This window comes from Mizuhopecten yessoensis, unplaced genomic scaffold, assembly GCF_002113885.1.
Source record: "Mizuhopecten yessoensis strain PY_sf001 unplaced genomic scaffold, ASM211388v2 scaffold11111, whole genome shotgun sequence".
NCBI classification, from domain to species: Eukaryota; Metazoa; Mollusca; class Bivalvia; order Pectinida; family Pectinidae; genus Mizuhopecten; species Mizuhopecten yessoensis.
Window position 1 is genome coordinate 97902 of NW_018408885.1, and position 27125 is coordinate 125026.

Consider the following 27125-nt stretch of genomic DNA (forward strand, 5'->3'; position numbering starts at 1 on the left):
GATACATATACAAACTGATAGGCGACTTGTAAATCGGCAGTGTTGCGGTACACGTTGACTGGACTACGACTATAGTTAGCGTCAAAAAGTAAGTAAAACCAGCGTAGCGGGCGTTCCTGTGTGTCTATATATAGTATCAGTAATTTCAAGTAATGATTTTTGGGGGAAAGATAATGGTAGAATTTGAAAATCGTGTTATATTTTTTTCTTTATATTAACACATATTCATATTATACTTTCAAATGTATCACGAAAAACGCTTTGTTGTCTCAAATAATTAAAGAGGAAATACAATACATTTGAAGTTTTCCTTTTCCTGACAAATGATACTATCTTCTTCTTTAAAATGACGTAATACGTTAGGTACTTAAGCGCAATAGCATTGTGTTGGGTCCAATCAAGATAACAGCTGTGCATGTCTACTGGAACATGAGACGAATTGCGTCATCATTTACAACATTATAAATTCATTTAAGGTGGCTCCACACTTTCGCAATTAACCAGCCAAATTCGTTGAAACTTTCATATAATGGTAATGCAACTTTGTAGAGTTGATATCGATATCGATATCGGGTGTTAACATATCATCGGCACGCACGTGTACTATTGTTTACCAGGGGCCTGTTCGTTTATGCGGAGCAACCGGTTTGACCGTTTATAAATGCAACAATTTCGGGTATAAATCCTGGCGGACCTGCAAATATGTATGCAGGCCTTGCAAGGCTTTCTCAAGGCTCGCCTGAAAGCAGCATCAGATTACTAGGTCCGACCTTATTTAAAAAACGAACAACAGTGGTCCGATCGGTTTGACCGTTTAAACGAAAACGGCCCAGGTGTTACTATAATTTGCACTACGATATTGAATGCCCGATACGCAATACGGAAATGACGACACGGTGTACATGCACATTTCGATGAAGATAATTGAGTCCGAGCTGTACTTTTTCCGGAAGTATGTCACGAAAATGGACGCTGATGACGATGTGTGGAGCCACCTTAAACATTTTGGATTGTTTGTTACATAAGGTTTATTATTATGTCCCCCAAACAAATATTTCTTCCACTTTCTTCCGCCGACGAGGTTTCCAACATATTTTCTCGAAAACCGTTGGGCGGAATTCAACGAAACTTTACATGAGTGTTCGTGTATGACAGGCGGTGCGCAAGAGTATTTTTATTTTTCGATCGGTCAACCGACTGGTCAGCCGGACGGCGGCCTCTGTTTGGTCAACATTTAGATATTGTTCGATTTTGATGAAAATTGGTATATAGGGATATTAGGAGACTGTGAATTCAACCGCATAGGTTTCGTTGCCATATTTTACGATTTTGATGAAAATTGTATATAGGGATATTAGATGACTACGAAGTCAACCGCATTTGTTTCGTTTTCATAGAAACCACACGAAGGCTTCTGGTTGGTGGAAATTCAGATATTGTTCGATTTTGATGAAAATTGGTATGTAGGGGTATAAGGGAACTGTGAATTCAACCGCATAGGTTTCGCTGCCATTGCAACCTCATGGGGGCTTCTGATTGGTCTAAATTTAGATATTTTTCGATTTTTATGAAAATTGGTATATAGGGATATTAGGGGGCTGCGAATAAAACTGCACAAGTTTCGTTACCATAGCAACCACATGGATGCTTCTGATTGATCGCAATTTAGATATTGTTCGATTTCGATGAAAATTGGTATATAGGGGTACTAGGGGACTGCAGATTCAATCGCATACGTTGCGCTGCCAGAGCAACTACACAGAGGATTCTGATTGGATGCAATTTAGAAATTACTCAATTTCACAGAAATTTAGTATGTACATTGTATGTGTACTATGGCAATGCGATCGTTTTCTGATGCATCTTTGCGAGCAGTTTAGGGGACATCTGTAATGGTCCCCCATTACAATTAGTACTTGTTATCATATGATTTTTATACTATTTTCAAACTTACAGGAAAAGGTATATTGGATGAATTATGTTAAAAGAAGTACAATCTTTTACTTACATGTACTAGATAAATGGAAAAAGAAAAAGTCATTGTACATAAAACTTCTACAAATAACTTATCGTTCTTATTAATCTGACCTCGATGGTACTGATTTCATTTATACGAGTAATTACAAAATTTGATATTAAGCCGAAATGAACATGTAATGATATATATTTCCATTTAAGGTACCGGGGTATCACACGGTACGTACGTATATGGTTTTTAGCTAGGTCTAGTTATATCGTCTTCTAAAGTCAAATGAAACTCGTTCACGTCCATTGAGTCATAGGTTTACCTGTAGAGTGTATACGCGTATGCTACGTACTGTTTACATATAACTCATAATGTAACCAATGGTTTACAAATACAATACCTTTAAATACTATAACCATAAAACGTAATGGAATTCATTAAAAGAACATTTAACTACCTGGTATAAGGGATACAAATTACGCAGTGCAAATTCTTTAAAGAATAATATTGTTGGTTTATTTCCTGGTATAATAAATGCCTAAAAAACTTTTAATGCAAATAATATCATCAGTCATATTTAAATGTTAAACTCTGTATCTTTTGCACCGATTATAATAATATAATAACATGTTTGTCGTTATTGTATCGGCAGAATGGTTCTGAACTCGGAAGAGTAATTGTTGTGGTGGAAGCAGTGCCAGTTGTGCACCCGTATGTCATCTCATATTGACTATTTCTGGGTCGAACGCTAAAAATGATCAATTGGAAATGGGCACCATTACACATAGATTAAAGTGGAATTATAATATGTAGCTTCAATAAGATTCATCATTTTGGAAATATGTGATATCAAAGTTTCACTTTTTACACAAAGTACGTATCAAACGTGTCGCAACGTTTAAAGACCGACTGGCCCCTTTGTCAAACTATGAATGAGTGCTGATGTAGATATTAGATGTCGCTGAACCACGTATCAAGATTTATCAGATAACGATGGTATTTTAAAATGCATAGTTACATCATCAATAGCATGACACCATTGCCTCAAACATATCATACTGAGTTATCACTGTGTTATTAAGATAAAGGTAGATAACTCTGTTGGTACGATGGTTTCTGTACTATCTCACTAGTATCAACATGAGTTGCATATACTCATATACATGTCAGCATTATCTATGCTAATGAAATTATATGCAACATCGTATGGGGCTTAATTCTAATTTCATATGCCCATGTTATTTTACTGAAAAACATTCCTGTACTAAACCACCTTACCTGCATTTGTTTAGATCGATATGCTCTATTCCGTCAAGGCCGATTCAAATATAATACAAATCCCCCAAGATAGTGTGGGTATTCCTATTGACTTGTTTTTGCTGGTGATCAACATCTGGTCTTAGAGAGCGATAATGAAATATTTCGAAACTTGTGAAACTTAATCAAAATGCAGAGGCTATTATATTTTGGAAACTTTCACAATTCAATTGTGCTTTTGGTTTGTTTACACTTTATTCTCCTTCGGTATAAAGCTTTTATAAAATTGTCTATTTATATGTTTATAAGTTGAATATGGTTGTTCCAGTAAAGAGCGTTGATAATGATGTAATAACATGTGACCCCTCTTAATTTTTGTGGATAAATATCCTGATTAGATTGAACTTGATTCGTGGATAACATTCAATCCAAATAACGCAAATAGTACATTTGTATATGTAACCAAAATATAAACGTGTATTTCATATCTATTTTCATAGGGACCTGTTTTATACCTACATTTAATTCAAAATCTATAAATGTGTGTACGTCTCTAAAGTATTTGTACTTTATTTTTTTACAGTGGGAACTGACATCTCAATGAACTGGTTCAGATACGGGATGGTCGGGCAAATATTCCCGATCAATAATGATAAATGAATGCCATCGCAATTATAACACGGAACATTATGCGTTTATATTTTGGCATGGCAGTATCAGATTGAGTCTTTTTAGATTGCTATTAACAAATTCTGTGTTTGTCAATCTTATACGAGTTTAAGATTTACATATTTATTTATTTTTCTTTAATTTCATTTTTGACGTTTCATTACATAAGACAAAGACAGTATAAATAAATATTTTCATATTGTTTATCAAAAGCGTAATCTGCTTATTAAGTTACGGAGGAATTTTAAAATGATGTCACAAGAGATTGATGGTAGGGAATCATCAATCTCGCCAACATTTAAAACCTCCATCAAAAACCTTGATTCAATTTCGCCAACATTTAAAGCCTCAATCACAAATCCTGAAGTGCTACCCAACTTTGTGTCGGAGCCAGACGACAAATGTATAGTCTGTCAGTCGCTGTTATGGAATGCCTTCCAGCTACCGTGTGGACATCACGTTTGTCAGACCGATATCACTGCTCTCTTCAGAGACAAAGACACGGACGTTTGTCGTGTGGAAGGCTGCCATGATGCCTTTTCAAAGAATGACGTGAGTGATTAATTCTAGATTTATTTATAAACATTATAATTCAAATCATTTAAAAGAATAATAATTCACAAAAGACGTGATGGTGTTGATATATATAACGATATGGTTTCTGTCATACTTAAGACTTATGTTATTGAATCTTTACGTGATCGAGTTTGTCATTCATCAATCAATATACTTAGTTTATCACACAGCACTTATTACTATATGCCAATGTGTAATTTAACTTTGGCTTTACTGATCTATACATGTATGTATGTTGCGGATTAACTGTGCAATCACGATTCAGTCAAATAATATATACACCATTGTTGATTTCAAGTCGATATTCTAATGATGGAACATACTAATATTCATTAAAAGTAATGGATATCTTAAGGTTTCTAGTTTATTGCCGTCTATAATTCACGAGTGTAGCACTATATTTCATTATTTTCATAATGTGGCAGCATGTTGGAAAACCTTCAAGTATTCCGTCAAACGAATGAAATATATTCAGCTGGAAAACATTTATAATTCTGCTTGTCTCATGTTAGAACTTTTAAATGGGAAACAACTCGGTGGCAGAACCCCTTTTATTGTAGAATCGGAGAACAGTCGATGACGTCGAACTTCTCTATGATGATACCATCGAATACAATACCAAGCAGTCTTTGTTGTTTATATATTCATTTGTTTTCTTTATGTATTTTCACTGGATACCATCCGACAAAAAGTTTTTGTTCATCCTTAAAACAATATTTTCATTTTTTTGTGATGACACAGGATTACTATTTTAAATCAAAGTAAAAGGTAAATGTTTCATCTTGTAGTTGTTACAGCTAATAGTTTGAACTGATTTGTGTTTTGAAAATAATGATTTCAGGTTTTTCCAGATGCATGTAAGCGACGTGAAATATCAAACCTAACTGTTTACTGTTCGTACAAGGATCTGGGTTGTCCAACAGAAATATCTTGGAGGAATTTGCCGGTATGTAAGCTTAACGTAGTAATATACTTATTTCTTTTCCGGATTTCACAGATTTCATAAATAATGATAATACCAATTAAAACGAATGGAAACTGAAAATAAAAAAGGCATGGCGTTAATCTTTATGCTTACAGAAAAAAAGTTAATGAATGTATCTCGCTTTTACATTTCTGCATATTGAGTTTTGAATTAACAGTTACTTTGATCTTTAAACTTTGAAGTTTAGCTCCGTCCATTAAAACTTTGACCTTTAGCCCGCTCCATTAAAACTAGTTCTTTTGATTTTTAGCCTAGTCCATTTTGGCTTAATTCAAACGGCAACAGCAAATCAGTACCAAGATTTAATCTTTTCGTATATATGAAATAGTAACAAGTGTTATTCGAATGGAGAAATATTGCAAAATTCAACCCTCAATGTGTTTTGTGCATTGGCAATTTCGATCACTGGGATGTACTAAATTGAGACGTCAGACATGCCCACGTATCATCTTTGCAAAAATCTTTCTTTTGAAATTAACTTGTTACTATCTTCTTGCGATTTAACAATAAAAGATGTATATTGTATATAATTCTGAAATTCAAGTGAGCGGAACTACATTTTAAGACCTTTAGCTCAAAGTCTATAAATGTATTGTATATGCTATATTGTCTAGGAAATCGAAACATCAAATGTCATAATAAAATGGTTGAAAAAATATCATTGATAATAAGTTGAAAATATGAGGCAAGTCCATAATACACAAGATACATCGAAACACATAGCACATGTGTCACGTCCATTTTCTTTGTAAACATTCCAAGTAAACATTTGTTAATATTGAAACTACCCATCCCCTACGCTGGATATGTTTCAATAATTCGTTTTAATCAAGTTTTTCCCCATTAATTTTACCCCTTTTACGCATATAAAACACAATCATCTATTAAAAGTATGCTTTTTCATAACACAAACTTTTTGTCTGTTATTATTATTTATCTCTTCATATTACAGAATCATGAAGCATCGTGCACTTATCGAGGAAAGAAATGTGATAAATGCGGCCAGGCAGTCTTACAGTCCGAGATAGAGTCACACATGTCAAACCTATGTGAATATAGAGAAGTATCCTGTCACTACTGTTCAGAACCCATCTGTTTAACGGCAATTGAGGTAAGCATCTGAACAGCATGGTGAAATGGCTTGGCTGGTCATATGTGTACGAGACATTAATATAATGTAGATAAATATATTTTTCCGTATAACATTGATGATTGGGCATATTATGCTGTTGTCGCGCTCAGAACAATTGATTGGTAATATCTGAACTTGTCAGGTATATTTAAAGCGAAAATGTTCTTTCATAATTGTTATAACATATAAGATATAGTATAACCATTATTCCTGATTTTCGATCCGTAATCTGAAGATCATTTACATGCTTATGATTATGGAAAGTTCAGCGAATGTATCAATGGGTAGGGACGTCAACTCTGCTTCCCGAAATCTCGTAAAATGCATACGCTGTACAGTGTACCACATATAATCAACTAACAAGGTAATGCTGTACAGTGTATTACATATCATCAACTAACAAGGAAATGCTGTACAGTGTACCACATATCATCAACTAACAAGGTAATGCTCAGAGACGAAATGAAAGGATAATGGGTGTGGAGGAAACAACCAAACCACAGGGGTTCGTTTCAAATATCTAATACACACATGCTATACTGATATGGGTCAGTAAAGCATATGTGCATAAGACATTTGTAACGAACCCCATTGGCCAAAGAGAAGGACAAGCAGCGTATATTCACAAACGGGGTTTATTTCTAAGTTTCAGAAAAAGTGTTCCTCTGACCCAGTGACCACAATTTTCCAACTGCGGATATTCTCCGTTTCCTTAACCTATCTACAGAATGAAGGATGTTGACACCAAGTTGTAGCATGTATATATACTTTGATACAATACATGATCAACTTTGCAAATCAGTCAACCCAGGACCCTTCTCTAATAAACCAGATTGATACTATAGTTTTAGGGATTCAAATACTTTACAACAAATTAAGAGAGCGCTTTAGAGAAATGCAACACAATGCTTTCTGCCATTAGGTTGAATTGGTATACGAGCATAACCACTGAAGTCAACTCGTGCCATATAAGTGTTAGCAATAGTATGATAAATATTAATTAATAAATTTTACTCAATCTTGTACACAGGATCATAAATCGGAATGCAGGCGTTTCCCATTGAGCTGTCCCAACGAATGTGGAATTCACGAAATACTACGAGAGCAGGTGTGTAATCATATTAAAGACTGATAATAGATCTAATCAATACAGAAGTGGATGAAATCGTGTGATTAAGCTTTATAGTGGTATGCCTTATACCGCATCTTCGAACATCCAAGAGTAGCACTCACGTAGGTTCTCGCACTCCGGGAGTATATGTCATGACAACAATCGATTGCTCTGTATGTGCCGTGCCAACTTGTGGACGATACAAGAAGACTATTTGGATCATTTAATGAACAGCGAAAAAATCGCTCAGGAGCGTATCGGTAAAAGTGATCGACTTTAAGGTGAAATCTCATTCACCTGTTATCATAAAAAAAGGTATTAGCCTAGTGGTTGTCAAGATTTATTCTAGGAGTGCAGGAAATGTAAAGTGAGTGTAACCACTGGAGTATCGATGATGCTGATACTGATATATGACATTTGTTTTTATAGTGAGATAGCAAATATTTAACAAGAGGCCCAATGGGCCTGCATCGCTCACCTGGTATACATCTCACAGTTGTAACCTTAAAAGTGATCTTAAATAAAGCTAAAGGCAAAATATCAGTATTTATGATTAAAAGTCATTCGAAAGAACATGTTAAAAGATTTAAAACATTTCATCCCTGTGACCTTAAAAGTCGGACAAGATCAGTATGTTGAACAACTTGTATAGCCCTTCATCTCAGGATGCAACTTGCAAAATATCACCACCCTATCCTTTTGTTTATTGAAATTAGGTCATTTAAATGTTTAAACATATTTGACTAAATGCGACCTCGAAAGTGGGTCAAGGTCATGCAAATATAAAAGCTGCATAGCCCTTCATCCATGCATGCTACTGGCTTAATATCAACATTCTGGGTCTCATGGTTATTCAGAAGAAGTTATTTTAAAACAAATTTAACCCCTGTGACCTTGAAAAAATTCAAGGGTATTCATTTGAACAAACTTGGAAGCCCTTCATCCTAGCATGCGACTGGCAAAATATCAACATCCTGGGCTTTTTGGTTATTAAGAAGAAGTCGTTTAAAGATTTTGAACATATTTGATGCCTGTGAACTTGAATGAATGTCAAGGCCCGAAGGGCCAGGTGAGCTAAAAATGAAAGATCAAAGCAATTTATTGTTTACTTATTAATTTAAACAAGCTGTCGATTGGAAAACAGACGTTTTCTTGCTTAATAATGAAGAAGAATAACATAGATAGCATGTTACTTGTTGTGATAGTGTATATGTAAACACATGCAGAGAGTCCTGCTATTGTGTGTAAGGTTTGTCTATCATATTACTGGGCCTGGTGGGATGGTTACAGTGGTGATGATGATTAAACAAATACTTTGTATCCCTGTAGATGGACTCACACTTGGATCAGTGTCCACGCAAGAAGATCGCGTGTACATTTGCCAAGTATGGCTGTGAAAATAAAGTGAGTAATGATTTGTATACTTCATAAGTACTTCATGCTTCATAAACTATACAATAGTTATTTCAAAATTCAAGTAGTATTTCGGTGACTTTATCATCAATACATGGATTGTCTGTGTTTGGGACAAAGACTTCAATTAAGTAGTGTTATTTAAATAAAGTTGCAACTTCACTGGAATTCTGTTTGCACATGACGACTTACCAAATATCACAACAAACATAGTTATTTCTCTTCAATTCTTACAACACAATTAAATTGACAAAATTTCTATGCTCAATTTTATTGTCATTCGTTTTATATATAAATGACAAAATAATGTAAATAAAAGTGGCAATAAAGACAGCACATTTACAGAAGATAGAATCATCTTAATTGTTTATTGTTATTTTTTAACAGATTTTTTTCTTTTTTTCAGGACAGTTGTCTTTTAATCTGTCAGTTTGTTTGATATAATTTTCTTTTACGTGTTTTATCTACTTTTTATTGGCCCTGAATACATTTTCTTTGTTGATGGGCCGTTAAGAACTCATTAAATAAATAAAATCTATATTTAAAGATTTCACTCTAGCCTAATGATCTGTTATCATTTAATATTCGAAACGACTCAATATGACGAGCACCACATCTCCACTGACCTACAAACTTTCCATTACAGGGTACAGAAACAGAAATGACCACCCATAAGAAGGAGAGTGTCTCTGTACATCTTGACATGCTGGTAAAACCATTAATCATCCCAAATCAGCAGAACGAACCGCTGTCTACGAAATTGAGCGAATTGGAAAACATGAAGGTACATCTACAATACTAAAGTTTAGTGTTATTTTGGACATGTTTTGCTCTCTTTCTTTTATATACTTCAACAATATGACCATGGTGAATATATTGTTCGTCTCAATTTAATATTTATTTGCAATCAATTACACAATATCATTTCGGCTAGAAAACAATTTTATGGCAGAAACATAATTGTAAAGACTATCAAAAACAGAATCACACATTCGGCATGCTTGTTAGAGATATTTAGTTGCAAAGTGTGACACAAATGAAGCGGAGTGATTGAAACAAGCTTTTGCTTCTAACATGAAGAACTGATTCATTGCGCACCTATCTGTACAGAGGCTTTGTATTTCAGTTCATTTTTCAAACAAAAACAAAATAAAACAAGACACTTAGAGAGGATGAAAGGGACCGATGGTCTTGGCAATTCCTTGTCTGCACTGGCGGTAATTCCTCAATGCTATTATCTAAGTAATACGCATCCAACGAACGTTTGTTTGTTCGTATCTAATGCCCATATTGCATACTGTTGTTATTATCTATGGGACCTATATATATCGAATTTTTAAATATTATCTAGAGCTACATATTGCCATCGAGTTAGGGAGATGCATTCAAATGAAACAGTGTTCAAACAATGCCATTCAATTTGATACAGTATGACATGAAATAACATTTGTATATTCCAGAATACATTGGACAATGTCATTCAAGAAAATGCAAGGATCCCCCAACTCGTCGAAGAAAACAAAAAACTACAAAAAGAGGTTCAACTTAACAAAACATCAATTCATGAAATGAAGGTATGATATAAACATATTTTGTAATGAACATAACATCCTTCATTCTCATTGTGTACGAGACTAGTGAAACGAGTACAGAGAAGACTTTATCAAGCGAAAAGGAAAACCGTCGCGGCTATTTCCATCATTCTCATATGAAATGAAGACGAGTTCGACGTAGAAAGGTAATTAGAAATGTCTGTCGACTTTGTTGTGATATCTTAATTCAAGCACAATGGAAATAAAAATTGGAAGGTCGTATTACACTGATCACATATGACTAAAAGATGACATAGGCATGTCACCCTTAACGCGGCAAGTCTGCGATAACATAAACTTAACTGCAGATCACCTTATGTTTGCAAGTGTGCTGCTAATGCTTTTTCTTGCGAATATGCATATTCATGAAATCTATTACTATTGTTAAATAGTATCTACATAATAAACCTCGTTATAATGCCAATATTTCCCAGGTAAATCAATGAAAACGTATTGTGATTGTTAAAAAGAAGAATAGAGACCTCGAAATTGGTTAGCGGTTAATAAGGTTGCATATAAAACGAGGAGCGTGAAATTGAGGTTGTATTTATCCTAGCATTATCTGAAGCCATCTGGTTTTATCGATAAGATTTTAAACGATATAAGCGTAACGAAGGACGAGGGGGAACAGCCATATGAAATTGGAGAAAGAGCCGTCTTTAGAAATAGCAAAATCTGTTTGAGGACAGACCCCTAACTACGGACGATGGGCGATTTTTACAGCCCGCCGCTGATAACAACTATATTGGATTTGGACGATTCAATTGGTTTTTTTTTTTTTTCAAGCATTTTACTTCCCCAGCACATTTAGGATACTGCCGAGGTTGGGGAGCCCCGGGATCAGCATCTTCATAATCATGTGTCCTCATACAAGAGGGCTATCATACTTTCTTTCATACTTACTAGTAATTATNTACGATTCAATTGTTATCGCTATTGTTTAGAAACACTTCACAGATGTTCGTCAAATCCGTAGGATTATATCCCGTAGTCTGTATTAAATTGAGACTTTTGAACTAGCAAGTTAACCACTAGACGACCATCTTTGGTTTTGATGGTTCATTATTTCTCAAGAATTCCTTGACAGATCCTTTTAAAATGATATGAAGATATACCCATGGTCTTACGTTGGGCGTGTTCTATTTTGAGACTGATGGAAAAATATGGATGGCCGCTAGGTTATCATATTGAATTTTGAAGGTTCGAATAATCATTGCTAATTTTTAACAAGAATTTGTCAGATATTTCCAAAACTTTCAGATAAAGGTTTCCCTTGTTTCTATATTCTCGCATTTCACTGGCAATGCGCATCATAAAAGCGTATTTATCTAAAGATTCAGGTCATTTGTTATCGATATATTTTCAAAGCAGATTTGGGGTAAAAGTATTTACAAATAGTTCAGGTGTTAGTTTTGGCTACATTATAGATGAAATAAAATACATTTAATTAAACTCATATTTCAGAAGTATCTGGCCAGCAATGGAGAAAGGGTTATACAGACAGGACGCCGACTTGAAGACAAAGCGTCCGTGGAGTCTGTTGATACACTCAAGAATGAAGTCACGGTGATGAAGGAAGCATTGCAGACATCCAATCAGAGAATGACCAACATAGAGCGTGCGGGGGTGGTTGTAGGTGGTGCTGGGGGTATGCAATCCTGTGATTACTCATTATCTTAATATTCAAATGTCTTCACTTTTCATCCAAGTTCAGCTTTGTGTTGATTGATGTATTTTCGGCGTTCATGCTAAATGCGGCTATACTGGCGCAAAATAATTCACTTATGTACTTAAAGATAAGCCAAGTCAAAAAAGCATTGATGCCCTATGACAGTATAACGTGAAAAGGCAAAGGTTGTAATGGAGTATACTATTAATATTATGTCTTCAATTTATATATCCGAGAAAACATAAACTGTTTATATTTCAAAATTATACACTTGTATAATTGTGTATATGACTTTTATCTACAGGTGGAAACTCTAAAGTTATACAGCAAGTAGAAAAGCAGGTTGGACATATGGATATCCGACTTTGTGAATTAGACCTGAGACTTCAGCTGCAAGAAACAGTAAACTACGATGGTGTCTTGATGTGGAAGATCCGAGATTACAGTCGAAGAAAACGTGAGGCTGTTTCTGGGAAAACCCTGTCGTTATACAGTCAACCGTTTTACACCAGTAGGTATGGATATAAGCTTTGTGGACGGATCTATCTGAACGGTGATGGGACCGGGAAGGGATCTCACCTCTCATTTTTCTTAGTTGTGATGCGAGGCGACTTCGATGCACTTCTGCCTTGGCCTTTCCAGCTACCCATTTCTATGAAACTCCTAGACCAAAACGGCACCTATCAACATGTCAGCGAACAATTCATGCCTAATGCGAGTAGTGGCAGTTTCCAAAGACCAAAGTCGGAAATGAACGTTGCTTGTGGCGTTCCCCGCTTTGCTCTCCATACTAAACTGGAAACGGAGACATATCTGAGAGACGACACCATATTCCTGAGAGTTGCTGTGGACTCTTCTAATGCACAAACTTTGTACTGAACATTAGGTCCCTGTTTCAAATACTTTGCAGACAATAGACGCCTCCATCAACCAATCAAACCTTTTGAACTTTTGAAAGTAAAGAGATGCTCTAGTTTGTGACATAGGCGCCTGCAGTTAAAATGTGTTAAATGTTCTTTACATGCATGAAGTAAGATAATACTTAATAGGTTCCAAAAACCCTTGTCCTATAGCTCTACAGTATAAACCGATCATCGAATACTAATGAAGTTTGTTATCGAAACACATTCTCTGATGTCTGTGTCCTGGATAAGACAAAGCAGTATTCACAGAGATGACTTGACCGTTTACAACGATGTGAAGTGGCAAGGAGTAATACGTTCGGCATACCCTGCTTGGTTCTATATTTAGGCTCAATTTAGTGGCATATCTCTGAGATGAAAAACGGTTTATCTACAACTATAGTATGCGTAATTTTGTTTTGTATTTTATCTCGTTGCGAAAGCTAAAATCATATGAAGACTTGACAAACCATGCGTGTTCAACATGTACATAATGCCGTCACCGTAATTCAAAATGCACCATCGTTCAATAGTACTTGTGTTAATTGAATATACTATTCAACTATAATGTATTGACTTATCACCGACATCGCCTTTATAATATATTGTGTATGTGCGTGTGTGTGTGAGTTTACATTTATAAGTGGTAATTATACTAAACAATATATATTCTTTATCAAATATCTTCTTGACCATCGAAAAAAGGATACGTACTGGTCCGGTATATCTGCCTGTGTACTGATATTAATTGTTTTAATTTTCCGATTTGTGTGAGTGTTGGCGGTATACATATTTACAATGTGACATTATTTAAATTTTATTTATTTACTTGATTACTTAATATACATTCATGTTGAACTGTTGTATAGTTCATGCAGCTCGTGCATGCATGTAGTTTTATGCATGTTTGATTTACAATACTGCGGACAATACTCTTTTTGGGTTAATATTTTAATAGTTTTTAAAACTTATAAAGTAATTGAATATCACCTAACAGTATTATATGAAGTGCAAAATATACTTTTTATAACCGAATATTGCTTGACAGACAATGTAGAATGCATGCAGTGAAAGGTAAGTATACAATTTTATTTAATTACTTGATTTAAAATAAAATAAATCAACGTGTTAATGGAACATATAACAAAATATGTGTTTTTTATTTATTTATTGTGGATTCAATTTGGCTTTTAACAAAATGAAGTTAGGGTGACCAACACTTCTACACAGCTAGTAAACTTCAGTAACCCGATACAATATTGCTGCAATAAGTTTGAATTATCATCCACTGAAAATCAACAAAATATACCCGAATATGTAAATTCCTTACACAAGAGTATACATTAACCCCTGTCCAAAGGGGAGGGGAAAGGTGACCCAGGGGTACTAGAATTCAAAATTTTGATAAAGTGTTTTTTTACCCTTCCATCCACGAAGAGGATTTGATTCTAGCAAAGAAGACTGTTTTAAAATTTTAGCCATTTTGACAACGTTTTGCTCCGTCACTTGGGCTCATAGGAATCAGACCCATATTGAGTAAAGGTTCTGATCCCCGTTTCAGCTAATGATAACCACCATTCTCCATCAAAATCTGATCAACAGTTTCTGGAAAGTCAAAAATATGATTGTTTCTGGTTTTGCACTAAGTGATTCCATACTCCGCATGTCGGCCCCTTCATGGGAATAAATTGCTCATCGTCTAAGCTTCACCAGTAAAATCCGCCAGTAAGATTCACAGGTAAAGTCTGTCGAAGGTTTTGAACTCTGATACTTATATTGGACCCGCCCCTCGGCCCCCTGGGTGGTCTGTCCCATATATATCGAGTATAGATTCTGCTCCCCACCTCACACTGGTAATTACCACAACGATTCATCAAATAGAGAGAAAATCTAGGCGAACTGCGAATACTTTCGACACGATGCTCTAGAGTTGGCTAGTGATGTAGCTTGTACACTGGCCTTTCACTACGGAAACGCACGTCATTGCTGTATACCCAGAAAGGATGTGGGGGTATGAATAATCAGCATATTGATTACTCATTGAAAGTAAACCTAAAGCACCAGAAAAGAAATTTTGAAAGTTTTGCAAAGCAATACACATGTCCCCTTACAAGACACGTCAAGAATGAACTCCAGTCCTCTACCAAATAAAAAAAAAATGTCTTGTCGTGATACAATATGTCACATAACATCAAGAATAAATACCATTACCCTACCAAAAACAAAAAGTCTAATAGTCGTGATACAACAGATGACCCCTGCAAGACACATCAAGAATGAAAACCATGCAGTACTCTACCAATATGTATATACATATGTATGTAAAATGATAACGTGTCCACCCACAGAGCAAAATCAAATTTGCACAAAATGTGGTAAACTTTTCAATTACGTAATTAGACATTTTGTCACGTTCATTCTAAGAGACACTTTTATGGACAAAATTATGAACGTCTACGGTATTCAACCTTATCTCCCGTTATCACAAAAGACAGAAGAATAATTTTTGGTAACCTTGTTCAAAGACGCCATAAAGTGTAAATGATGATTTTGCCAAAGATAGTGCCTATTTCCTGTGGAAAACAGCACAGATATATTTTGATTCCAGTTCATTTACATGATGAAAATTCCGAAATAGGATGAATATACCATTGCTGCTAAGGACATACAAACGTAGAAAGTGCGTAATACCAGACAAATTGTCAACAAGTATATTTCTTAATGGATAAATGAAATAATCACGTTTGGTACATTATTTTGTCAACAGTCAACTTTGCTATGTAAACATATCCTTTTTGTAACATACCCCTCTCATTCTCGAGGAATAAAGAATGACGATGATGTCACCTCATCACGAGACACTATCTAGTCAAAATAAAAGACATGCCCCTTTCCAAGGCATATTGTTAAGTCATGATTTACAACACCGGTCGCCAAGAAAAAAACGTTGCCATCATAATACAATGCTAACGTTTTACCAAGATACTCTTGTCCAGCTATAATAAAGGGAATACCCCCTGACAAAGCCATATTGGCTAGCTATGATACAATAGGGCCGTTTTCGTTTAAACGGTCAAACCGGTCGGACCAGTTGTTCGTTTATTAAATAAGGTCGGACCTAGTAATCTGATGCTGCTTTCAGGCGAGCCTCGACAAAGTCTTGCAAGTACTCGAAATTGTTACATTTATAAATGATCAAACTGGTTGTTCGGCATAAACGAATAGGCCTTAGATGTCCATTATATACTTAAGTCGCCATACACGTGATCGTTGGCGCAATACACATCGTCTAGTCCTGATACATTCATTCACTACATTTAAGGACAATAATTTCTGCCATTCAGAGGAAATTCCTCAGAAAATACAAGAGGTCCAGAGGGTCTGTATCGCTCACCTGAATATCTAAGCAACCTTTACAAAACTTTCTCCAAATGAGATCAAAGGGAATATGCCAGACCCCAAGGCCAATCGTTGTAGCATATCTGTATTAGATTGTTCATGCCCAGCAGTTTTATGTATGGTTATGGGTTGGGGATCTCAACTGTTTCTAAGTTGTGACTCAGAAACTAGGTCCCTAGGGTTGTGGCCAGACTCCAGGGTCAATTCTAATATTATGCCTACATTCGTCTCGTTATGCCTAACAATAGTATATATAGTTTTGGGGTGGGGATCTTAACCATTTTGAAGTTATGACCCAGGGGTTAAGTCTCCAAATGTGGGGCAAACCGAAAGGCTATAATGGAAGCATATCTCTTTACACTCAGCAATTGTATATATGGTTATAGGGTGGGGATATCAACTGTTTCCAAGCTGTGAAACTAGGTCCCTAGGGGTTCGGTCAGACCCCATGATCAATTATAATATCATGACTGCATTCGTCTCTTTTAGCAAAGCATTTGTATTTATAGTTTTGGGGTGGGGATCTCAACTGTTTCAAAGTTATGACCCAGGGGTTAAGTCTGCAAGGGTAGGGCCAGACCCTGGGGTCAATTCTAATATCACGACTGTATTCGTCTCTTTATGCCTAACAATAGTATGTATAGTTTTGGGGTGTGGATCTTAACCATTTCGAAGTTATGACCCAGGGGTTAAGTCTCCAAATGTGGGGCAAACCGAAAGGCTATAATGGAAGCATATGTGCATTCATCTCTTTACACTCAGCAATTGCATATGTGATTATAGGGTGGGGATATCAACTGTTTCCAAGCTGTGAAACTAGGTCCCTAGGGGTTCGGTCAGACCCCAGGGTCTATTCTAAAACAATGACTGTATTCGTCTTGTTATGCCCAGTATTTGTATACATAGTTTTGGGGTGGGGATCTCAACCGTTTTAAAGTTCTGACCCAGGGACTGTCTCCAAGGGTGGGGCCAGACCCTAGGACCATCCTTGAAGCAAATGTGCATCCTTCTCTTTATACTCAGCAACTGTATATATGGTTATACGTTATACGTCAACCATTTCCAAATAATAAACATATGTTGGCCCCACCCCACCAAGAGATGCTTCCAGTCAAATTTAGTTAAATTCCAAGCAGTGGTTAAGAAGAGGTCGTTTAAAGAAATTGTTGACGTACGGACGGACGACGGACGCCACGGTATGGCATAAGCTCACCTTGGTCCTTCACTATCAGTCACTCACAAGAGAAAGCCTGTTACATATTAGTATATCCTTCAAGGCCAGGTATTGGAATCTGTCCCAGCTGCCAAGTACCTGGGGTGACACTACATTCGAACCTCAAGTGGAACACCCACTGTGACAACGTAACATCTAATGGCAACAAGGCCCTTGTTTTTCATTACAGAAATCTTAAGATTTCAAACACCAATATCAAGGCCAAAGCTTACCAGTCACTTGTGCGACCCAAACTTGAGGTTTTTTTTTATGTAAAACCCATTTTTATGATAAAACTACTTACCACGTCCAATTATTATGCAAATGATCTCCAACTACCAGTTCTTTAACTTCCAAAGTTAAGTTTTTCAAATGCCCCGCGCAAATACGAAACTTCTCCCTGTCCAAACCGGAAATACGGGTGTAGGATGCGCGCGCACCTCCAGCTTCCTCTATTCTAAACACGAACAAAACACCTAAAAGCAAAAAGCCTAAAAGAGCCAGAGGAGCCAAGGAGGAGGGTGGGACTCACATTGGACGTGGTAAGTAGTTTTATCATAAAAATGGGTTTTACATAAAAAAAAACCTCAATTTAAAATCAAAAACAATACTTACCACGTCCAATTATTATGCGAATTCGTCTTACCTAGTGGATACTCCAATCCGGCAGGACCATGGCTAATCCAGGAGGGCGGTACACTGGTCACAGTCAATTGGAACCTTAATACCTAGGAGAAGCTCTTATATAGAGCATCCCAAATTAAAAGATAGAAAGATCATTGCCAAGCAAAGATATTCTGTCGCCATGCTAACGCATACAAATCTAAAAACAGAGAACACTCTACTCTGAGGTGGGTGGGCAAGCCACTGACTGGGCAACAACCACCGGACCCAAAGAGTAAAGTTTGTCTGAGAAGGACGACAGTGATCTCAGATAGAACTCTGTAAAGGTAGTGTGTCCTCGCCAGAAGGCTGAGGAGGATATAACCTCTGAAAAGGGAGAGCCATTGAGAAGGGCCCAAGACGCTGCCAGAGCCCTAACCTCATGGGCCCTAACCTTGAATATAGCCTTCTGACATCATCAGAAGACGACTCATAAGCCAGCCTAATATCCTGGCAAATCCATCGGGAGATGGATTGTGCCGAAATAAGGTCTACATGAGGCCTGTCCCAAACCAGACATATTGCTCGGAATATGGATGGATCGAGCTGCCAATCCGTCAGAACCAACTGAAGACGTCTTGACAGGGTGTCTGCAAGTATATTGAGTCTGCCCGGAAGGTGCTTGACCTGAATGGTTAGGCACAACTCCTGGCAAAGTAGCAAAATGCGAATGGCCAGGGCACACAGTACGTGAGACCTGGTGCCCCCTTTGCTTCTGCAGATAAGCTACAACAGTTGAGTTGTCTGTTGCCAGGCAAATCACCTGGTCTTGCAGATAAGACCCGAGGTCCTGGATGGCCAAAAACACTGCCCTTATCTCGAGCACATTGATGTGCTCGGAAAGATGATCCCCTGTCCACGAACCTGAGCGAGCCTGCGCGTTCAGGTACGCCCCCCCCCCAAACCTGTCTTGGACGCATCGGTATACAGGGTCATGGTGGGTGAGCTCATGTGCAAGGACACCCCCTTCAGGACATTGTTCCGAATTGTCCACCATTGGGCAAATTCCTTGACCGACTGGCTGAAAGGAATAACAGCCTCCCAATCCCGCGACGCTGGAACCCAATGGCTGAGAAGAAACATCTGCAGAGGTCTGATGTGCAGCCTGCCAAGAGGAACTACATCTGCTAGTGAGTTGAGAAACCCCAGCAGACTGAGGTACCAACGAACCTGTACCGCAGAACTCTGGATAAACTGAAGCACCAGACTCCTTGCCTTGATGAATTTCTCCTGAGTTGGAAGGACTATACCCCTGGCTACGTTGAACCGGTAGCCTAGGAACACAAAGTCCTAGGAGGGAGACAGTTCTCGGGAGGGGATGAACCCGACCTTGAGAAAAAGAACCAGTCGAGTATCCTGCACCAGGGACTCCCTCAGTGAATGAAGCATGAGGGAGTCGTCGAAGTAAATATGGATGTTGATAATCCGCTGGTGCAGGAAACCTACCACAACCTGCAGTAGTTTGGTAAAAACCATTGGGGCTGTGGTAAGACCCGGAACTGGAATATCTTGCCCTCGCATGAGAAGCGAAGATACTTCCTGTCCGACTTCCTGATGGGAATGTGGAAGTAGGAATCCTTCAAGTCTATTGAAGTAGCCCACATTCCCTCCCTGACTGAGGTAATAATGCCTCTCGGGGTCTCCATCTGAAAGTGGGGAGAGCCCACGAACCGATTGAAGGCACTTAGGTCTTTAATCGGCCGCCAAACTCCCGACTTCTTCTTTGCCAGAAAAAAATCGGGAATAGAAGCCTGGAGAGTACCGTGGGAGCTCCTCGACTGCACCCTTCTCGACTAGGGTAGCAATTTCCCGTCCGACAGCTAGAGCCTTCTCTAGAATCACCGGGGATGGGGAAAAGATTGGCTCTGCTGTGGGCGGCGGTTCCCGTAACAACGGGATGCTCAATCCTTCCGCAACTATTGACAATGTCAAACTGTCCTGAGTAATCTCTTTCCATTGAGGAAGGAAGGCGGACAGTCGACCTCCTACTGGGGCTGTCAACGACCGTTATGAGACCGGTTAAAGGAGACCTCTGATCTACTTGCCCGGACTGAAACGAAAGAGTTGTGGAAGGAGGGGAGAGTCAGGAATACCCCCAGAGGGTTTGGCACTCTGCTTGCCCTTACCCTTGGCTTCGGCCTTAAATGTAGACTTAGCCTTAGCTGAAGACTGAGTCTGGCGAGGCCTCAACTTAGCCTTCTTCTTGGCCTGGCCCTAACCCCGAGGGGTTCCAGCCTTACCACCAGCCGATACTATTGAAACCAAAAGTACCGAGGCTACTGGGTCCTCCTTAACTTCCTTCTGAATAGAAGGAAGGGCACCCCCGAAGAGCCACGGACCCTCGAAGGGAGAGGACAAAAGCCTGGAAAGGTACGGCTCCTCAATAGGCTTACCTTTAAACACAGAGGCTCGCCTGGGAAGAACCAAATTGGCCAGCAGTGTACACTGCAAAGCTGCAGAGGCCTTCAGACAGTTGTGCAAGGATGAGGTCACCCTATCCTGCACAGCCTGTCTGTCACTCTCCTCAACCTCGGACTCCCCGATGGGCACTTCCGATAAACGGAAAAGGGTCACAGTCAGGAAATCAAAATGTAAGAGTACCTGGAGAGAAAGCCGCAGGATTTTCTCCAGTTTGTGGTGTTCCTTGGCAAAGAACACCACCTGGTCAGTCGCCGGTCCTGGTCATTGCCGAAGCTCGTGAGTTTCCAGCTTAACGGGTTGACTCTATCAAATTTGGCGTTGTGAATGTCGTAGTCTGAGGACCTAACCTCAGACAAATCTGCCACTCAACTGCAGGCCAGCTGCACCAGATGCACGAGAGAACGAAGGAGCCTTATCTGCCATCCTAGCATGGACGACAGCCAAAGCCGAGGAAACAACAGAACCCTCAGGCAAAGACTTGTCGGAACGAGCCGAAACCTTGGGCAGAACAAGCTGACTCAGCAGCGTTGTCGCCTGAATGGCAGACGCCACAGGAGGACAAACCTCCTCCTCGATGATTCTGGCTACGTCGGCGCGAAGCGCCCGCATGCCAGCCAGAGCACGGTGGGCTTCAGCCTCAATCTCAGCCGACATCTCATCATCTTCAGATTCCGAAGAATCTGAATCATGACGAGGAGAAGGAGGTTCTGACTAAATCTCAGTCATCACACTCCCAGGTGACAGGCTGAGGACGTCATCGTCCCTGTCCCCCTTCTCTATTTCAGTACCCCTCCTGGAAGTATCTACTGTTAATGGCAAGGTAGAGTTCTTGAGACTCTTTGAGAAAGTCCTCTTACGAGCTCTCTTAGGCTCCGAAGGGCCAAGATGAGACTCCGAGACCTACGAGAGGCGGGGATATTGGTCTTGGAGCGAGATGTCCTAAAAGCCCTAATATGTCTTTTAAACACAACTTCCTCCCCAGCCCCAGAGGTGGGTAGGAGCTGAGCATTCAGCGAGCCCCCAATCTGCTGAGATGAGACCTGTCCCTAACCCTGTTTAAATCCCGGAGGATAACCTGAGTTGTACCCAAATCCCTGAGGAAATGGGGCCCTAGGACCATAAGGAAAGGAGTGACCCCAGTACTGGCCAAACTCATGACCAGTGGGGACATGGAAAGGAACAACCTGACCAAAAGGAAAAGGTGAACCACCACTCCCTCCCGGAGCGAAACCAGAAATGAAAGGCCTAGGGCCAGACATATGACCAGTTTGCTGCTGGAAAGCACCAAAACCATGATGCATAGTACCCGAAGCATGAGGCCCAAGGGACTCATTCCCGAGACCGTGGGGTGTCGCCCGACTCTTGCCAGACTTGTCACCTTCTCCATTACCCATGGGCGCGGCCCACGGGTTCCGTATGGTGCAAGCTGGCACGGAATCGACCCCGACAGGGTTGATACCGGATACTTGACCAGGAAAGAGAAGGGACCGTCATGAGAGGTGGCAGTGCTGCTACACTCTGTGGGGCCCAGGTAATTCAAAGAATGGAAATGAAAACAAACAATGACACAGGTTACCGCCCTCGGAAAACTTGAACAAAGCCCAGGGTAAAAATAACAGCCATGTGCTTCATTCGAGTTGACGAAATAGGAAGTTGGAGGTGCGCGCGCATCCTACACCCGTATGTCCGGTTTGGACAGGGAGTAGTTTCTTATTTGCGCGGGGCCTTTGAAACTCTACTTTGGGCGTTAAAGAACTGGTAGTTGGAGATCATTTGCATAATAATTGGACGTGATAAGTATTGTTTTTTATATAAAATTGAGTATGGTACTTGCGTATGGGACCCCCATACACAACGAAATACAAACAAAATTGAAATGGTTCAACGACGTGCATCTAGATCTACGTATGCAATAACTTCCATAATACAAGCAGTGAGTCAGGAATGTAAGAAAACTCTTCATTGGCCACTCCTAGCTGAATGTCGTCTAAAAACACGACTTGTAGTGTCCACTGTCTCATTGCTGTTCCTACAACTGGTATCCTCTTTCCCATTGACAGTAGAACCAGAAAATCAAATGATCAAGACTTCAGACATATATCCGCAACAAACGACACCCTTAAATGGTCCTTCTTTCCGCGCACCATAGTCCAATGGAATGCCCTCCGTACAGCCATTGTAGACAGTGCTACTGTAGACACCTTCAGAGATCAGCTGACTCCAGCTTACTCGCACCTCTCCTACACTAAATACTACTTTTGTATATATAGTTTTATGTTAATGTTGGTGTTTTTTTAAATGAAATTCTTTTAACTAATTTTGCATCCCCCACGCAATCTTCTATGGCAAGAAGGTCTGGTGAAAATATAAAGAAGAAGACGTATGCATTAATATCCCTTTACAAAGTTTCGAAGATGTGTTGCAGATCCTATGTACAGTAGCCATAGTGCCGGTACTACAGGCTATTGAAACGTATGGAGTGGGGAAAGAAAACTATTACGTTAACCGTGATTTGTCTTGCGTTTATCCTAATTAACTCCAAACCACATATAGCTATACATAGTGCATGCAATGTCATGCGAAGCTCAACCTATGTATGAAACATAAACCTTTGATAAAATGTATATTATTTTGTGCATTCTATAATATTATAATATACTGAACAAAACATCGATATTTTCTTATTCGACCCCCATGAATCAATTTAGGTTTGAGCTGTGCATGTTCGTAAAGATAACTGAATACGAATTTAATGACGTTTGACCTGGATACCTTATTGACCTGGATATGCAATAATGGGCCCACGTTTACTTTGGGAAACAGAACTTCAACCAACGCCTCAAAACGTGTTGCCGTCCACATTGTTCCTGAACCATTCAATGTAAAGGTCTATACCCCTTGAACTATGCAGAATCATGGAGTATAGTCTATTAACAACTTTACTTGTGACTACCCATATCGATTATAATTGTTCATTCAAATTGCTACCGTTTACCAGAGACGTATATACTACACCCATGTCTCTGCGTTTACGTTATTAGCATTATATGCAATATTAAAGAGGGTCTGGGTCCAACAACGAAGAGTTCTAATGTGTTTGACATTTGGAGTTGCTTGCTCATTTCCTTCAGCAAAGTGTAACATACAAATAAAATGTATCTCTAACGGCTTCTATTTTTCCACAAAATCATTTTGGTTCCGTTGTGAGATGCTTAACCAATCCGCCACCGGTGATAACAGGGGTTCGTTACAAGTGTCTAATACACATATGCTATACTGATATCGGTTACGGCACACGTGCGCATGTGTATTAGACATTTATTACGAACCCCTGTGGGTGATGATATACGTTGTGTCATATTTTTGTGCAAAGTTACTACGAATAGCTTTTAGATGTTCTAACTTCCTTGAAATGCTTTCAACATTAATTTCTCAGGATGATGACTTATGTGACCTAAAATAGTAGAAAATTGCTGTCACACTCTACCTTAAACTAATCTTCACAGAAGTACAAAAGAAAAGCATCACAAGCTCCTGCTCATACACTGACACCAATGTGTGAAGTGTGACCACTGGTACTGGTAGTATATATATATCGTGGAACTGAAAGTGTTGTTTGGATTTCACAGGTTGATCAAATACAATTCTGAGTGTCACCTTTTCATAAGTTAATGGTGTTTAAGCTATTTCTCTTAACAGTTAGCATTGAGCCTCTGCTGTCATTAATACATATCCCATGAGTAGGTCTCTCTGGCCTATACGAATTGTCAGATTGCAGTCTAGGCTTATTATATAATTACCATACAGAGCTCTAACATAATGAGTGATTGAAAGGTACAGTAGTCAGAACAATTAAAGGCCACTTTAGAGCAGCCACACCATACAGCTGGACGTCCTGTGATATCAAAAATTGTATCTTGATGTCGAAAAGTCACATTCAAACAATCCTTGGTACATTATCTTGTATTTTATATTAAAAACAAACAACAAACAAATTGAAATAATATTTGTATTTAAATGCAAATATTTTTACTCTCAATGGGTTTTTATGATAGTGTTTTGCAGTCATTTATTATTATAAATTATATATCAAAATTGATACACTATTTGTCAAATTTAGTACAAATGGTTTGCAGTATATTTTGCATAAGACCCTTTTGTTAACACCATGATACTGCACATATGTATTCATACTTCCATTCTATTTCGTTTTAGCTTTACCCTTTCCTGTTTTCTTGTTCTTCCTTGGACTTTTCTCTACAGGAATGGAAAGTTTCAGTTTTTGTTTTTTAGTACCTGAAGTTTTTGTTTTCTTTTTCTCTGGAATGATATCCCCAATTTCTTCTGTAGATGTCTTTCTCTTCAGGGGAGTAATACTTCTTGGTGTTTCTATATCCACTGTCTTTGCATCACTCATTTCCATTTTTTTCTTCTTTTCTTTTCTTGCCTTTGCCGTAATTTTCAAAGCGTCCTCTAACCTGTCTTTTTTGCCTTTTTTCACACTGTTAATTTTACATGGAGTGTTTTCTGCTTGCTCCGACTCCCAGATGCTCTCATTTGCCTGATCCTCGGAGATGTCTGGAGTATCTCCTTCAATCTGTTCTACAACAGATGTCACTACCTTAACAGCTTTGTTGACCAACTGTTCGGTAGCGTCTGAATTCCTCTTTATCTTACTCAAACATTGTTTCAAAGTGATGCGTATCCTTCTTGCACATTTTTGGTCATCAATTCTAACACATCTGCCTTGAAGAAAAATTGAATTATTTCGTCTGAAATTCACCAGCAGATTCTTAACATGCTGCTGTGTCTGCAATTCTTCTAGTTCCACCACTCTGAGCTGTTTGTGCGACATACTATCCTCCTGAACTACACTTGATTCTGTCCTTACATTCAATAAAAGAAACTTCCTGACTGATATTTTTCCCTTTTTCACAAACTTGGCCTGGTTTTGATGTTTTTTCTTCGTTGAAGAGACTACCATAAGCTTGTGTAAACGTTCCACACACTTCTTTCTGTAAAGACCACCTACGTTTGGACACTCAGTTCTTATCACAAGTTGAAGCAAATCTTCAAGAGAATCAACAAGCTCCAATTCCTCAATGGCTTGGTTCGCACTGATTTTTGTCTTCTGGTCCTGAACAATGCACTTTTTATTTTTTTTGTTCCTGGTTTTCTTTTTCGATGAAAAATCATTTCTTGAAATTGAGCATCCTAAATCCTCATCCATGTCTTCAGAGTCATCAGATGTTTCCTCCTGATCTGTGGTCACTATAGATTCAGCTTCCTTATCATTTTTTACAAAACCTAAAGCAGAGAAGATGAAACGATTAAAATTAAAACCAGCCAGTAAAATTTCTACTGATACAGCTGGTGTCAAATCTGAACTATTTACAATAAACAATCTTTGTACATCAAAATATACCAGATGTAAATTTTACATAAAATGTCACTTGATGTTTAATTGAATTCTATACTAATGTACAGATGGTTAGTTCTGCTGTTAAATACTATGCTAAATATATTTCCAGCATGATAAAAACATTCTTCGTGCATTAAGGTAAGTTACCAAGACGTGCAATAGCAGTAAGTCTATGTCTGATATAAAGGAGTTACGGGTTTACTGAGGAATTAATACTGGATGATGTTGAATGGTATGGTCTTATATACCTTTTTTTGTAATTTTTTAAAGAAAGTGGTATATCATGAGCCACAGGTAAACACACTATGGATGGTGCCCTGGCCTGCCTCAGCCACAGGTAAACACACTATGGATGGTGCCCCGGCCTGCCTCAGCCACAGGTAAACACACTATGGATGGTGCCCTGGCCTGCCTCAGCCACAGGTAAACACACTATGGATGGTGCCCCGGCCTGCCTCAGCCACAGGTAAACACACTATGGATGGTGCCCTGGCCTGCCTCAGCCACAGGTAAACACACTATGGATGGTGCCCTGGCCTGCCTCAGCCACAGGTAAACACACTATGGATGGTGCCCTGGCCTGCCTCAGCCACAGGTAAACACACTATGGATGGTGCCCTGGCCTGCCTCAGCCACAGGTAAACACACTATGGATGGTGCCCTGGCCTGCCTCAGCCACAGGTAAACACACTATGGATGGTGCCCTGGCCTGCCTCAGCCACAGGTAAACACACT

General features: G+C 38.8%; 2 protein-coding genes across 2 annotated transcripts in view; one reads left to right on the forward strand and one right to left on the reverse strand.

Moving 5' to 3' along the window:
* Positions 1-14412, forward strand: LOC110466002 (TNF receptor-associated factor 3-like). Its single transcript, XM_021522234.1, has 10 exons — positions 1-88; positions 3807-4444; positions 5310-5414; positions 6406-6564; positions 7616-7693; positions 9026-9100; positions 9756-9893; positions 10570-10683; positions 12166-12349; positions 12675-14412. Exons 2-10 carry the CDS (start codon positions 4142-4144, stop codon positions 13247-13249), a joined length of 1731 nt encoding a protein of 576 aa, XP_021377909.1. The 5' UTR covers positions 1-88; positions 3807-4141; the 3' UTR covers positions 13250-14412.
* A 10499-nt stretch (positions 14413-24911) lies between these two features.
* The window catches only part of LOC110466003, a 20695-nt gene continuing 18481 nt past the window's right edge, over positions 24912-27125 (reverse strand). The window contains exon 9 of the mRNA XM_021522235.1: positions 24912-26275. Coding sequence (XP_021377910.1) covers positions 25170-26275 — 1106 coding nt within the window. The 3' untranslated portion in view covers positions 24912-25169. The remainder of the gene's footprint in view (positions 26276-27125) is intronic.